This window comes from Aspergillus tubingensis (assembly GCF_013340325.1).
Source record: "Aspergillus tubingensis WU-2223L DNA, scaffold_6, whole genome shotgun sequence".
NCBI lineage: Eukaryota > Fungi > Ascomycota > Eurotiomycetes > Eurotiales > Aspergillaceae > Aspergillus > Aspergillus tubingensis.
Genome location: NW_023336280.1, coordinates 259,435 through 273,499, shown reverse-complemented (window position 1 = coordinate 273,499; position 14,065 = coordinate 259,435). Strand labels below are relative to the sequence as shown.

Genomic DNA, 14,065 nt, shown 5'->3' with positions numbered 1-14,065 from the left:
CGTGATAGGATGTATTATCAGTCTGTTTTAATTCATAGTTATCGACCCTGCAAAGATAATAATAATGCTACCACTTAGTCACACCCCCATCCACAATCACATCCTGCCCCGTCATGTACGAACTAGCATCGCTCGCCAGAAACACACACGCTCCCATGATGTCCTCCGGCTCGGCGATGCGCCCGTTCATTGCTGCAGATTTCCACTCTTCGATCAAATGGGGGAACTGTCATCACCGTGATTAGATTATCCGGTCTCGGGGGGAGAAAATGGTACTCACAGCAGCAGTCATCTCCGTCCTCACATATCCCGGCGAAATCGAATTCACACGAATACCCTGCCACCATTAGCCATCTCTCCCCTATATTTACGCCACCAAAACAGCAGACATACATATTCAGCCAACTCCTTCGCAATAGCAGGACACATCGCCCTCACCGCCCCCTTACTCCCACAATACGCACTGCACAGCTGGCTCCGTACCGCCACGTGGCTCGCCATGCTCGCCACCAGCACGATACTCCCGTGTTTTGTGCCATTGGCAATCATCTGCCGGGCGGCCAGCTGCGCCGTATGGAATAGGCCCAGCACATTCACACCCAGCAGCTCTTGGTGATCCGCGTAGTTGAATTCAAGGAATGTCTGGTGTCGGTTTATACCTGCACATGGGACGCAGATGTCGAGTGCATTGTTGAAGTCTGTTTGGAAGGCGCCGAAGCCGGTGGCGAGGGACTCCGGGGAGGATACGTCCACTCTGTAGCAATCCGTTAGGGTTTGTGGTGCGAGGCGTAGAACCCAGAGGGTGAGAGGAATACTCGTAATATGCAGTCCGCACACCATACTCCTTCTCGATAGATAGAAATCCCTCCTCAGGAGGTATCCGGTCGAAGATGGCTACGTTGGCACCTGCTTCGGCGAGACCGCGCGCAAAGGCGAGGCCGCAGCCCCGGGCACCGCCAGTGACGAGGGCGGTTCGACCTTGGAGGGAGAACTGGGCTGTTAGTTCTTCTGTTAGAATTTGTCCTGAGGCGATCGACTTACTCGAGACATAGTGGACGTAATACTGGGATGGATCTGCTGGTGATTGCTGGAAGCTGTTTGCCCCCGACCGCAGGGTGTACTTATTCTCCCCGCAAATGATATGATAAGATTGATGCATCCCCTCATGCCCGACCCCCATTCTTGTCAGGCTCACGCTTATCCCCCATTTTAGGGGCAGAAGAAACCACTCCGTTGGAGCTGGAACTGGCTTTATATGATGGCGTAGAACGTATCCACTGGATCATACACCACTTACTATTGTATACAGGATTGATACCATGGCGCCCCCTATCCACATCAAAGAGAAGCGCTCCCTCCCCGACAACTGTCGGTTGCAGGTACATCCCACTCCCCTCAAACATCATGTATATCCATCTAAACTGATGGAATGAAAGATCATCATCATCGGCGCCGGCCTCGCCGGCCTCGGCACCGCCATATCCTGCCTTCTCGCCGGACACGACGTACACGTCCTCGAAGCGACGCACGAAATCCGCGAAGTAGGCGCCGGCATCCAAGTCCTGCCCAACAGCTCTAGAGTGCTCAAACACTGGGGTCTAGAACCAGCTCTCACACCACACATGACACACCCGCGCGTCTGCAACTTTCTACACTGGAAGGGCGAGATCATTTCCAGCTTGAGTTTCGTTGACTCGGCGAAGCAGTACCCGGGCACGTGGTATCGCGATTTCCACCGCGCGGATTTACAGCGCTGTTTGCTTGAAAGGGCGGAGGAGTTGGGAGCGAAGATTACCTGCGCTGCTAGGATTGTGGATATTGTTCCGGATGAGGATGGGGCTATGGCGACAGCGGTGGCGAGTGATGGACGCTCGTGGAGGGGGGATCTGGTTGTTAGTGCTGATGGGGTGTTTGGGAAGTTGACGGAGGTTATGTTGAAGAGGCCCGATCCACCCATCAAGACGGGGGATCTGGCGTATCGGTTGTTGTTGTCCACGGAGGAGATGTTGAAGGATCCGGAGTTGAGGGGGTTTGTGACCGATCCCCAGGTCAATTATTGGTTGGGGCCGGATAAACATGCTGGTTAGTATTCAATTTTCCATTTAAGGATTGGGGGCTAATGAGGGTAGTGAACTATGTCCTCCGACAAGGGGAACTTTTCAATATGGTGCTGCTTGTGCCTGATGATATCCCCGAGGAGTCGTTGGCTTCGACGGTCGAGGGTAATGTGCAGGAGATGTGTGCGTTGTTTGAGGGATGGGATCCGAGGTATTACTTCACTACTACCTTCTATTGATGGTGACTCTAATTTGTAGGATCCAAAAACTCCTCAAGCTCTGCCAATCCGTGCATAAATGGCGTCTATGCATCCGCTTCGGCGATTACGACTGGACACATCCTTCCGGGGCATGGGTCATGCTAGGCGACTCTGTACATGCTACACTGCCTTATCTTGCTTCTGGGTACTTTCTATCAACTTAACAATTCACTGAATAACAGAAGTACTGACAATGGTAACAGTGCAGGAATGGCCTTCGAGGACGGCGCCGTCCTCGGCGAATGCCTCTTCCGTCTCCCATCGGGCCCTAACGTCTCAAAATCCTCACCCGAGTTCATCGCCGCTAAGCGTCACGCTCTGGCCGTATTTGAGAAATGTCGCAAGCAGCGCACGCAGATGGTTGTGGAACGGGGAAATAAACAGCAGTATCTGTATCATTTGCATGATGGGCCTGAGCAGGAGGAGCGCGATCGGAAGATGCGCATGGTGCCTACGCCTGAAGGGGAGGCGCTAGCGTGGAGGGATCCGGGGTTGGCGCCGAAGTTGTTGGGATATGATCATATTGCGGATGTGAGTGCTTCTAAATGTGGGTTGGGAGACAGTGCTAATGGTATTCAGGTGGATGCGAAGTGGGACACAGTGGGGGAGAAGACCGAGATGGAGGTGGAGGTAGCGAGGTTGTGAGTACTGCATAAGAGATGAGTGTTTTGCTCTGGCTGAAGGGATGGCAGACATTAGAGGCTATAAGGATACTTGTGGAGACGTGTATACTTTACTACAGGAATATAATATCATATCTCTAAATTGGGGATGCAAAGATATGGAATTGAGACTTGTTAACGCATCCAACAACTCTTGATACTATGTTCGTGTTAGTACCCATTGAGAAAATTCTTGGAAGTACCTGTCTAAGCTTCCTTAGAGACGCTATTGCCACACCACACCATCCAGGCTTCCTTCACACCGGCCTTCGCTTACCTTATAAAGTAGATTTTTCATTCATCTAAGATAAGGCTTGATCTTTTAAACAGGCAGAATCCTACCATCTGCTATTTTAGATCTTTATTCCTGAGGCATGAATTCAGCACCTCAGGCAAGTAAACGACCGTATGGAGATGGTACAAGGTATGAAAAAGGCTACACCCTAAAGGGAACCGACATTGCCTTCTAAGGTAGACGGAGGGTGTGGCATGAGCGAAGGCCGCTATGGAGGAAGCCTGGCTGGTGTGGCAGTAGCGCTTCCCCCTATATATCCACTGGAATAGTGCCTTCTTCAGATGTGATTATTGAGAAGACGGAGTACTATCCATGAAATGTTTATATTTAGTATGATGCACGCCTCAACATATCTACACCTCATCATGCAACAGCAACAAAGAACCCCTTCTCTCCCTCCTTCCTCTTCACCTCTGCCTTCTTCACCAAGTCATCTCCCACCGCCAGCCTCAACTTCTCCGCCGTAGCCGGACTATCCAGCACCAACGGCCCTTGCACACCGAAATCCGCCCTCGCACTCTTCAGTGCCTCCCTCAAGGCAAACAACACCGACGACCCCATGAACAGCGGCGGTTCCCCAATACCCTTGCTGCTTTGAATCGAGCGCAGATGACTCCACGACACACCCTGCAGGAAACTGACATTGAACTCCTGCGGGATATCACTGAAACCAGGAATCTTATACGTGCCCGGTCCCCTTGTCGCTAGCTGTCCTCCCTGCGTCCAAAGAGTCTCCTCCATGGTAAACAACCCCTGTCCCTGGACAAATGCACCCTCAATCTGCCCATAGTCAATAGCAGGGTTAATGGACCTTCCCACGTCCATCTTGATATCCGTGCGTAGCACAGTATGATCACCCGTAAGCAGATCAAGCTCGACCTCGGTGCACGCGACGCCCTATGGCCCATTAGCATACCATCACCAATGAATTACTACCAAAGAAGAAGGCAAAAATACCTGCGTAAAATAGTAATACATCGGCTTCACCTTCTCCACGTCATACGTCCCCCACTGATACCCCACCTTAGGCATCTTCCAAAACCCACTCGCCGCCAGATTGACCCGATCGCGATACGCCGCATGCGCTATCGTCGCCATATCAGCATCCTTGCCGAACTTCTCCCGGTACGGCTTCAACCGCTCATTCAGCTGATCGCACGCATCCTTAACCGCCATTCCGTTCAAATCACTCCCCGACGAGGCCGCAGTCGGCGACGCATTCGCCGTCTGGTACGACGAGCTATCCTGCGTGTACACACTCTCAGCCGGAACACCCAGTTCCTGCGCCGCGACCTGCACCATCTTCGTGTAAAGGCCCTGGCCCATCTCAGTTCCACCGTGGTTGAGAAGTACCGAGCCATCGGTGTAGATTTTCACGTTAGCGCCCGCTTGGTTGAGATGAACTGCCGTGGCGAAGGAGATGCCGAATTTTGTTGGGATCATAGATATCCCTCGCTTTCTGTAGCGGTGGCGTTTATTGAACTCTGCTATCTCAGCCTTGCGTTCCGCGTAGCGCGCCTCCTTCTTAACCTGTTCCAGCAGCATAGGAACGTGCCAGTCCTGGTCGATCTCCTGCAGGAACGGCGTTCTCTGTCCTTGAGTATACAGATTCCTCATCCGCAACTCATCAATGTCCATCCCCAACCCCTCCGCAACAGCAGACATATAACTCTCCGCAATGAACATGGCCTGTGGCCCACCGAATCCACGGAATGCAGTATTACTATGCGTGTTCGTCTTGCAGACCCATCCACGGATATGCGCATGTGGGAAGTAGTAGCAATTCTCGATGTGCGTGCAGCACCGGTCCATCACGGCACCGCTCATGTCCAGAGAGAAGCCCGCGTTGTTGTAGACGTCTGCGTCGAGGGCGACTAGCTTCCCGTCGTTCATGACACCAACCTTCCAGCGACATTGGAAGGGGTGTCGCTGGCCAGAGGTCATCATGTCTTCGTCGCGGTTGAGCATGGCGCGCATCGGGCGCTTGGTCTTCTTAGCTGCGATGGCTAATAGACAGGCGAGTTGCACGCTTCGGGATTCCTTGCCGCCAAAGGCACCGCCCATGCGCTTTACTCGCGCGTTGATGCGTGATGCTGGGACGGAGGTCACTTGGCTGACGTATTCTTGGGTTTCCATCCTATTCCACCATTAGCATTATCCCGTGATAGGTAGAGGGAAGGACATACGTATTCTGCGTCGACGACCAAACCTCCATACTCCCGTCCTCCGAATGAGGAATCACGACCGCGGCATTCGTCTCGAGGTAGAAGTGCTCCTGTCCGCCCATTCGGATAACTCCTTCGAAGACCCGATCACATTTGTCGAAAACATCCTTCATCTTCTCCGGCGTCACAGCCACCCCTTTCCTCAATTGCTTCCCATGAGGCCAGAAACTGCCCTTCTCAATCGCCTCATCGATCGTAAGTATCGTCTCTAGATCCTCGTACTCCACCTTCACTGCCCTCGCCGCCATCTGCGCCTGCAGTGCCGTCTCCGCATACACCAGTCCAATCGGCTGCCCGTGCGACATCACCTCGTCCACCGCGAAGAACTGCTCGTTCTTCACCACTGGTCCCCAGATGTTCTTCTCCGCCGGGATACTGGTATGGTCTATGTATCCCAGGGCCAAGCCCGGCTGCAACGCGGGCGTCCAGTCCACGGAGAGGAGCTTGGCATGGGCGCGCTGCGATAACACCATCGCGCCGAAGAGTTCCCGATGTTGCGGGGGCATGTCGTCGACGTATTCGGCTTCGCCAGTGGCGTGCTTCAGACCGGATAGATGAGGGAGCTGTTTTCCGACTACACGTTGTTCGTGCGGGTTGTGGTTGTCGCGCGTGCCGTGAGAGATGTTGCGGTGAATTTCGGTCGTGAGGGATGGGTCAGCGGCTGTGGAGGTGAGGTTGAGGTCGGAGATGACTTCGTGCCAGAAGCGGAAGAAGAGGGATGTGGCTAGTGTACGCCGGTAGTGTGCCATTCCGCCAGGAACAGAATAAGGGAGATTGAAGTCCTCGAGGAGGGCATCGATCGTGCTGTCTAGAACGGCTTGCACGCCCCATTTCTTGCCCTGTAGGGCGGCCATGGCCTGTCTGGCTAGGAGGGTTGTCGGCGCCATGCCGCCGTAGGCAAGGGCGATTTCGCTTACGGTGTTGTCTGGGGCGAGGCGCACGCGGAAGGCGGCGGTCACGATGGCGATATCGTCGTCTTTGCGCTTGGCTTGTTTGTAGGACTTGGTGAGTTCGTGGGTCCCCGGCGTTGGGAGGGGAATGCGGATCGAGGTGATGATGCTGTCTTTGGGGAGGGCGGTCTTGCGGTAGCCTAGGAACATGTTGGTCATGGGGATAGTGGTTTCCTGGGTTGGGGTGCGCGCGACGATGGTGGCGTTGATGGCTAGGAGCACTGGGTTCATGTCCGAGATGGGCGACGCCGTGGCGATGTTTCCGGCTAGTGAAGCCGCGTTGCGGATCTGGCGTCCTGCAAAGTAGCGCAAGACTTTGGACGTGGCTGAGAGGACAGAGCCTCGATCCCCTAGGTCTGGGATCAATCGGTTGCATTCGGCTTCGATGTCGCTGAGCGGCGTGTTGCCGCCGATGATGAGTTCCGTGATGGTGCCGTCTTTCTCAACGGGTTTGATGTATGACAATTCGTCCAGATCACCAATGAAGACAGATACGGCGAACTCGGCGCCCTTGAAGCGAATGTCGACTTGGACCTCACTGGCACCACCAACAAGAGTGGCCGATGGGCAGCGGGCGAGAATGTCCAAGGTTTGGGCGAGTGTCACCGGGCGCAACCAGGCCTTCCGGTCGTCGGTGTAGCAGACGAGCTGAGGGGTAGCCTTGGTCAAGGCAGGAGGGTAAATAAGCTCGGTGTTCGGAATGTACGGCTTGAAGTCGAATTGTGGTACGGTGCTGTTAGCCAGGTCCTTCTCTGGTTCTGTATCCGGGGTCGAAATACTGGTGCGCGAGCTGTCTCGATCCGAAGAAGACGAGCAAGACGACCCCGGAGTATCACGACAACATCCACCTGGACGTCCGCAGGACTGCGGCCGCGATGTATCCGATTCAGACTCAATCGGAGTTTCCATTTCTGAAGGTCGCGTGCGCACAGCCAGCCGGGCCTGGAGATCCTCCTGGACAAACGTCTTGGCTGCCTGCAAAATGGGCTTGTATCCGGTGCACCGACACAGATTGCCATCCAGGTGGCCCTTCATCTCAATATCATCCTCTGTCAGATTGAATTGTCCAGTCTTGGGATCGTATGCATTTCGCACGAGCGCATATAGCGACATAACTATACCCGGGGTACAGAAACCACATCTATCCTATCAGCATTGCTCATACATCAGACCACGGTCAACTTACTGCGACCCATGGAGCTTCCCCAGCCTTTCCTGAAGCGGATGGGGATGATCCACGTTCCCCAGTCCTTCAACAGTGATGACATGCTTTCCGGCCACTGCGGCTGTCAGATGCGGTCGCACCCATGGAACCAACACACGTACCTCCAATCAGCGGATACAAACAGGCGTTAACGGCGCGATGGCGAATCTGGGCGCGCCCGTCGCGGGTCTGCAGCACGACCGTGCAAGCACCGCACCCACCTTCGCCGCAGCCCAGCTTGGTGCCCTTCAGGCCATGTTGGGAGCGGATGAAGTCGAGGAGGGTCCAGTGGGGGTTAGGGTTGGCGAGGACGATGGGGGTGCCGTTGAGGTAGAAGGAGAGATTAGGGGTGGAGGGAGCGGTGGTGAGGAAGTCTTGCAGTGCGGTAGGAAGAACCATGATGTTGCTAGAATGGCATAATTACAATGCAGATAAGGAGAAGAGAATGAGAGAACAATGGCAAGCACATTGTGGGAGAGGTTCAAGGGATGAAAATTGCATTGCGAGGGGCACTACAGTGCACGTGCAGCTGGGCCTGAAGGGCATCCATTAGGCCCCATTCTTCTTACCCAGAGTTGAGGGGTTGAGCTGGCATTGCAGAAGCGAAGCAGAAGACGAGCCTGTGAAGAAGCGCCACTGCGTCAGAGCTGCATCGGAGCTGCAACGCTGCTTGAAGTGGAGTGGAGATCCAGACTTGTCGGGAGTGGAGGGCTTCATTCCAAGGGTGGGGGTTGCCGATCGGATTACTTCCAGTGGTTATGGTTGGCTTGTCGGGTGGCCCGACTATCAGACAACAGATTAATTATCTGCAACATTGCTCCACTCATCTAAATCACCCCATCTGGACAGATCTCGTCAGTTCAGTCAAGAGTGGATGTGAGGAAGTATCCAAAGATGGAGGGCATGCACGCAGAGAATTTGCATTTGCTGTCTACAGCCATCCTATATGTACCATAGCTATACCCATTCTATAGCCAAGTAACAACCAATTCAGAGAATCACATAGATCATATTGCAAAATGGGTTCTATCACTCCAATCGACAACCTCTTCCACCCCCTCAAACTGGGGTCTCTCTCCCTCTCTCATCGCGTCGTACAAGCCCCATGCACGCGGATGCGCGCTACTCAAGAATCAGAGGGCGTATATGTCCCAAACGCCCTTATGACCGAATACTATAGCCAAAGAGCATCACCGGGTGGTCTCCAACTCACCGAAGCAACCCCCATCAGCCGCCATGTATGTCTACCAGCGTTACTCCTTTTTGCACTTCTCTAATATTTTTCTCCACAGGCAGCAGGCTACCCTGGTGTTCCTGGAATATTCACCCCCTCCCAAATAAACGCTTGGAAAGATGTTACCTCCGCCGTCCACGCCAAAGGCGGCCTCATCGTCTGCCAACTATGGCACGTCGGACGCGCAACAGTACCGGCCTTTATCGAGGGCCAAACCCCTCTCTCATCCAGCGACATTCCCATGACCGGGAATGCACTCACCGGGGAGCCATACGCGGCTACTCCGCCCCGTGCGATGACCATCCCTGAAATTCAGGACACTGTGGCAGAGTACGCCGCTGCCGCAACCCGTGCCATCGAAGCCGGCTTCGATGGAGTGGAGGTCCATGCTGCGAATGGATACTTGCTCGACCAGTTCCTGCACGACAATGTCAACACTCGTACAGACGAGTACGGAGGGACCGTAGAGAAGAGAGCGAGAATCGTCATCGAGGCGATCAAGGCTGTGTGTGATGCTGTTGGTGCGGATAAAGTTGGCGTGCGCTTGTCGCCGTATAACTATTTCCAAGATACGAGAGACTCAAATCCTCAGGATAACTGGCAGGTTATCTGTCAAATGATTGCCAGAGAGGCCCCTGAGATTGCATACGCGCATATGATCGAGCCACGATTTGATGAGGTGTTGGACGAGGGGGCCAAGATGGGTTCGTTGCCTGGTAAGGGCAAGGTCAGTTTGGATCCGTTCAGAACCATCTTCAAGCAGGCTGGAATTGGGTTCATTGCGGCTGGGAACTTTGATGGTGAGGGAGCAAAGCAGAAGGTCGTTGAGGACGGGGCTGATGCGGTGGCTTTTGGAAGGTGGTTTATTGCAAACCCCGATCTACCTAAGAGGTTGATGGAAGGTGCACAATTGAATAAGTATGACCGGGCAACATTTTACGGAGCTGACCCGAAGGAGAAGGGTTATACGGATTATCCGGCATTGAGTGTATAATACAACTTATAGATAGATGAATGAGTGAGACATTCTGCATTAATCAGCCTGCTATAAAATAAATTGACAGAGTAGGCCTGGCACTATCATTAGAAACTAGTATATGTCAAGTATGTTAATATCATTCCAAGAAAAGGTTCAAGACGGCCTGGAGGATACTGGGTGACCACAAAATAAAAGAAAATATATTGTGACCTTTAGTAGCATCATAGATCTTCATCGTCAGAAATTACTGCTGTCAAAGCTTGAATGACCAATATAAGTGTTACGCTGACACGCGAATAGAAGTTACTCCTAATAATAAAAAAAACATTGTTTAGTAGCAAGCGACCTTAAAACAAAACCTCTGGAAGCTTAGTTGTCGTCTAAAAATTCACAATACCTGCATTGTCCCTCCTCGGCACGTGATTGCATGCCGATCAAAGCAAGGAGTCACCATATGCCTCCCCCTTCTGAGTTTCCGTATCCATCAAGGGTCTCAAGCAAACGCATAACAAATGGCCCTGCTGCGGTAAATTATGTGGAAGGTACGATTAAACTGTCGTCTATCATATCGGCCATGTGGCATCAGCATGGATTGCGCTGCTCGATACAATTTGTTCATCAATCGCACTTTTCAGACCGCAGTGCCTCATGCAGGGAGAGCAATTGACCGACGCCGTGGGTTAAACATGACCCAATTCTCTCGGGACTCACTAAGTAGCGATTGGCAGACAATGAACAGGATTTCTTCAGATACACTTCCGGGAGATGGCTGGTAGATGAAAAACACCAACTTGAGCAACGATATGTAAGATTCAACATCGATAACCTCTGCTCGCAAGCTGCATCGCTATTCAGTTCTGAAACAAGATGTATGCGCATCGCCAAATTGGAAGGGAACTTCAGCAAGGCTTTCCTTCTCACGATGGAGGATGGCAACGAAGTCATAGCAAAGATTCCTTGCCCAAACGCTGGTCCGCCGGTACTGACAACCGAGTGCGAAGTGGCGACATTGAAGTTTTGTATGCTCTCTATGGTGGGTATCAGTCAGACCTTGAATTTCTAATTGTGTTGTCTAGTGCGTTCTCATATATCAACTCCAGTTCCTGAAGTCTACCAGTGGTCTTCAGATCCAACGAACCCCGTAGGTGCTGAGTATATTTTAATGGAAAAGACTCGCGGAGTACCACTAGCAGAGAAATGGAGTACCTTGAACACATTGCAGCGGTATCAATTAATCGATAAAATTTTGGAAATGGAGAAGGCGCTCCAAAGGTTACAATTGCCCGCATATGGAGGTCTCTTCCTGCAGGAGTCTTTGCCATCCAGCTACCCGCGCTGCCATCTTCCTCCAGGTTTGGACCCGAACAAGCAGTTCTGTATGGGTCCGTCAGTCGATCTATCTTCCACTGCATCTGTTGGCGCAATTAGGAAAGATTCTGGGCCATGTGAGTACTCCATATCCTCATACTTCCGTAGGTTCTGATAATGTCAAGGGACATCACTTTTGGAGTTCGCGCTCTCTGCACCACGTCGAGAATTGGCTCGAATTGTAGCAAAAGGTGATGATGTATATACCGACTTGAATAGGTTTGGCAACAATCAGTCTATCGAAGAGTACAGCGATCTCTTACAAAAGATGCAACTCATATTGCCAGCACTGTCGCAACATCCACGTGTTCAAGAATCGGCAGCGTCGGCAGTCTGGCACACTGACTTGCACCTCGGAAACATATTCGTCTGTCCAGACGACCCCACGACAATAGAAGGCATAATCGATTGGCAGTCAGCCGAAGCAGCACCTCTAATTATCCAGGCTCGGTTTCCAGAGTTTCTTCGACCGCCAAAAGGTTACCGTTCGGGAACCAATGTTCCCAAGTTACCAGACAATTTTGATGAGCTGGGTCCAGATGAAAAGGAATCGGCCAAGGCAGAGCATACATTAGCGATCCAATCCAAGTACTATGAAATATCGTGCCGCGCACACAACAAGCCAGTTTTCAATGCAATTGCCTTGGACCAATGCCTTTGGGAACCTTTCACGCGTTGCCAGCTTCCTTCGAATGGGTCCTTAGTCCCACTACGGAACTCTTTAATCCGTATTGCTGAGAACTGGGAGCTCTTGGGGCTTTCGGGTAGCTCCCCATTCCAATTTAATGAAGAGGAATTGAAGCGACATGACGAACAAGTTCAATTCTACGAAGATAGCTTGTCTCTGTGGGATCTTATCAAGGAACAGCTTGGCACTGATAATAGTGGATGGATCCATTCCGAAGACTGGGAATCGGTGAATGAAATGAACAAATATCTGTATAATATGTTCATCGACACAATGAGCGAGGAAATCTCGGCGGAAGAAGCCGCGAAACGATGGCCCTTTCTGCCGAAGGACGCCTGAGCTTCTTTAAACTTTAATGTCCGAAGCAGCGAACAGAAGCCATGGATATGTTCGGATTACTAATATCCTTCGCAACCATCCTTTGAGCTACCAATCTCCAAAATAATTTCCTCTGCTCCTTTCAGACTCAACAGTAATTGTGATAACACAGTCATTTGACATCCAAGGAAATCACAAAATCACATATTCAGCCTAACTCCAAGACCTATTTGAAGGTTGAATGGACGCTACACAGTGTAACTTGCACCATACGCTATAATGCCTCCCGCCACACTGCGAACCCGAACTGGCTGCTTCCCATGTAAGCCAGGTTCTTTGCATGCTAAAATCGGCTCTTGTTCACCAACTATATATAGGTCGAAAGCGTCGCAAGAAATGCGACGAGACTCATCCGCATTGCAGCGCATGCATTCGAAACTCACTGGACTGCAACTGGCCCTCGGAGGATAATCAGCTTCCAGATGGCAGATCCCGGCATTCCCGGGGTACGAAAACCATTATGCGCGCAGTAGCGCCATCAGGAGTATCGCTAATGCAACTCCCTCCACTCATCATGATGCCGGCACCATTCTCATCATCCGAGTGCACCTACCTATATCGATATTTTGCCTCCACGATCTTACCCCGTTTTGTACAACGCAACTCGGTAGACAAAACACACATGCTTCGCCTCGCGCCCCAATTCTCTCCTCTTTTTGGGGCAATGGTCGCTGTGGCCGGAATGCAGTTGCCGACGAAAGACCGGTGGCCGGCCCACCTTGCCCTTCAGAGCTATCTGCATGCGATCCATGCCATTCAGATGTCACTAACTGATATTACGAAAGCTGGCTGTGACGATCGGATTCTGGCAACTGTGTCCCTGCTCGCCTGTTTCGAGGCATGTATCTGATTATTTAAATTTTCATGTAAGCAAGCTAACCTATACCACTGTAGTCCTGCCGATCCGATGCCATACCCACTGTCGCGCCGCATGTCAAAGCTGCGGGCCTCCTACTTACCCAACGCCGACCATGCGAATATCGTACTAAGGCTGCGGCCACGTTTGATCGCATCTGCGTCGAGTCCTTCTTATACCAAGCATGCCTCATGATGATATTTGACCCGTCACTTGATGCGCTCCCAGAGGATCGGAAGCAGCTGGGGCTCCCTCTTTATTTTGATAAGCCTACAAGCCCAGCCTCTGCCTCTGAACAGACTATTCTGCAGGCCTCTTACAAGTTCTTTCTTCTTATTGCGGACGTGACGAAATTGTCTCGGCTATCAAGACCGCTTGATAGCGCGGAAGTGACGAAGTGGCGAAGTCTAGATTGTGAATCGTCGCGCTGGAGTCACCTCATCTGTTCAACCGACATGTCTCTCGCGCTATGCTACCTAGCACTTCAGATTCTACTCCAAAAGGTGAATCCAAACATTACCTCCAGCCAGCGAACCCAGCGAATGCAATCGTGTCTAGCAGGGGGTTTACACAGGGTACCTGCGTTGGAGATAGACATTTACCCGCCAATTTATCTGCTATGGCCCGTGGCTATTCTCGGGGCTGTTTCCGTAAGGCTCGAGGAGAGGGAAGTTGTCCGAGAGGTTATCGCCTCGATATCTGCTGCAAAGCTAGGTGGACATGCAGCTTGGGTACAGAGGAAATTAGACAAAGTCTGGACAGCCGTCAGTCCTGCACCGGAAAAACCACAAGTCAGTCTTATTGGACTCCAGCTTCTGCTGGACCAGGGGTGATTTCAACCTCAGAAATTATCTATGCGAACAAGACCGTGATTCGCAGCTCTTTGAGACCATCAATCGACAGCCTTGA

General features: G+C 52.0%; 6 protein-coding genes across 6 annotated transcripts; 4 read left to right on the top strand and 2 right to left on the bottom strand.

Annotated features, from left to right (window-relative positions):
• Positions 1–67: 67 nt before the first annotated feature.
• Positions 68–1,050, bottom strand: AtWU_03859 (FAD binding domain protein; the record flags this gene model as incomplete). Its single annotated transcript, XM_035498970.1, has 5 exons — positions 68–226; positions 281–337; positions 394–754; positions 816–991; positions 1,042–1,050. The coding sequence occupies 5 exons, from the start codon at positions 1,048–1,050 to the stop codon at positions 68–70; spliced, it is 762 nt and encodes a 253-aa protein (XP_035354863.1).
• A 269-nt stretch (positions 1,051–1,319) lies between these two features.
• On the top strand, positions 1,320–2,962 carry AtWU_03858 (FAD dependent oxidoreductase; the record flags this gene model as incomplete). The annotated part of the gene is made up of 6 exons (XM_035498969.1): positions 1,320–1,379; positions 1,437–2,082; positions 2,130–2,268; positions 2,316–2,462; positions 2,521–2,848; positions 2,897–2,962. The coding sequence occupies 6 exons, from the start codon at positions 1,320–1,322 to the stop codon at positions 2,960–2,962; spliced, it is 1,386 nt and encodes a 461-aa protein (XP_035354862.1).
• A 675-nt stretch (positions 2,963–3,637) lies between these two features.
• Positions 3,638–8,052, bottom strand: AtWU_03857 (xanthine dehydrogenase; the record flags this gene model as incomplete). The annotated part of the gene is made up of 5 exons (XM_035498968.1): positions 3,638–4,171; positions 4,232–5,411; positions 5,461–7,590; positions 7,636–7,729; positions 7,776–8,052. The coding sequence occupies 5 exons, from the start codon at positions 8,050–8,052 to the stop codon at positions 3,638–3,640; spliced, it is 4,215 nt and encodes a 1,404-aa protein (XP_035354861.1).
• Positions 8,053–8,672: 620 nt separating this feature from the next.
• On the top strand, positions 8,673–9,881 carry AtWU_03856 (alkene reductase; the record flags this gene model as incomplete). The annotated part of the gene is made up of 2 exons (XM_035498967.1): positions 8,673–8,891; positions 8,946–9,881. The coding sequence occupies 2 exons, from the start codon at positions 8,673–8,675 to the stop codon at positions 9,879–9,881; spliced, it is 1,155 nt and encodes a 384-aa protein (XP_035354860.1).
• Positions 9,882–10,737: 856 nt separating this feature from the next.
• On the top strand, positions 10,738–12,261 carry AtWU_03855 (uncharacterized protein; the record flags this gene model as incomplete). Its single annotated transcript, XM_035498966.1, has 3 exons — positions 10,738–10,885; positions 10,943–11,311; positions 11,360–12,261. 3 exons carry the CDS (start codon positions 10,738–10,740, stop codon positions 12,259–12,261), a joined length of 1,419 nt encoding a protein of 472 aa, XP_035354859.1.
• A 461-nt stretch (positions 12,262–12,722) lies between these two features.
• On the top strand, positions 12,723–13,989 carry AtWU_03854 (fungal Zn binuclear cluster domain-containing protein; the record flags this gene model as incomplete). Its single annotated transcript, XM_035498965.1, has 2 exons — positions 12,723–12,746; positions 13,195–13,989. The coding sequence occupies 2 exons, from the start codon at positions 12,723–12,725 to the stop codon at positions 13,987–13,989; spliced, it is 819 nt and encodes a 272-aa protein (XP_035354858.1).
• Positions 13,990–14,065: the final 76 nt, after the last annotated feature.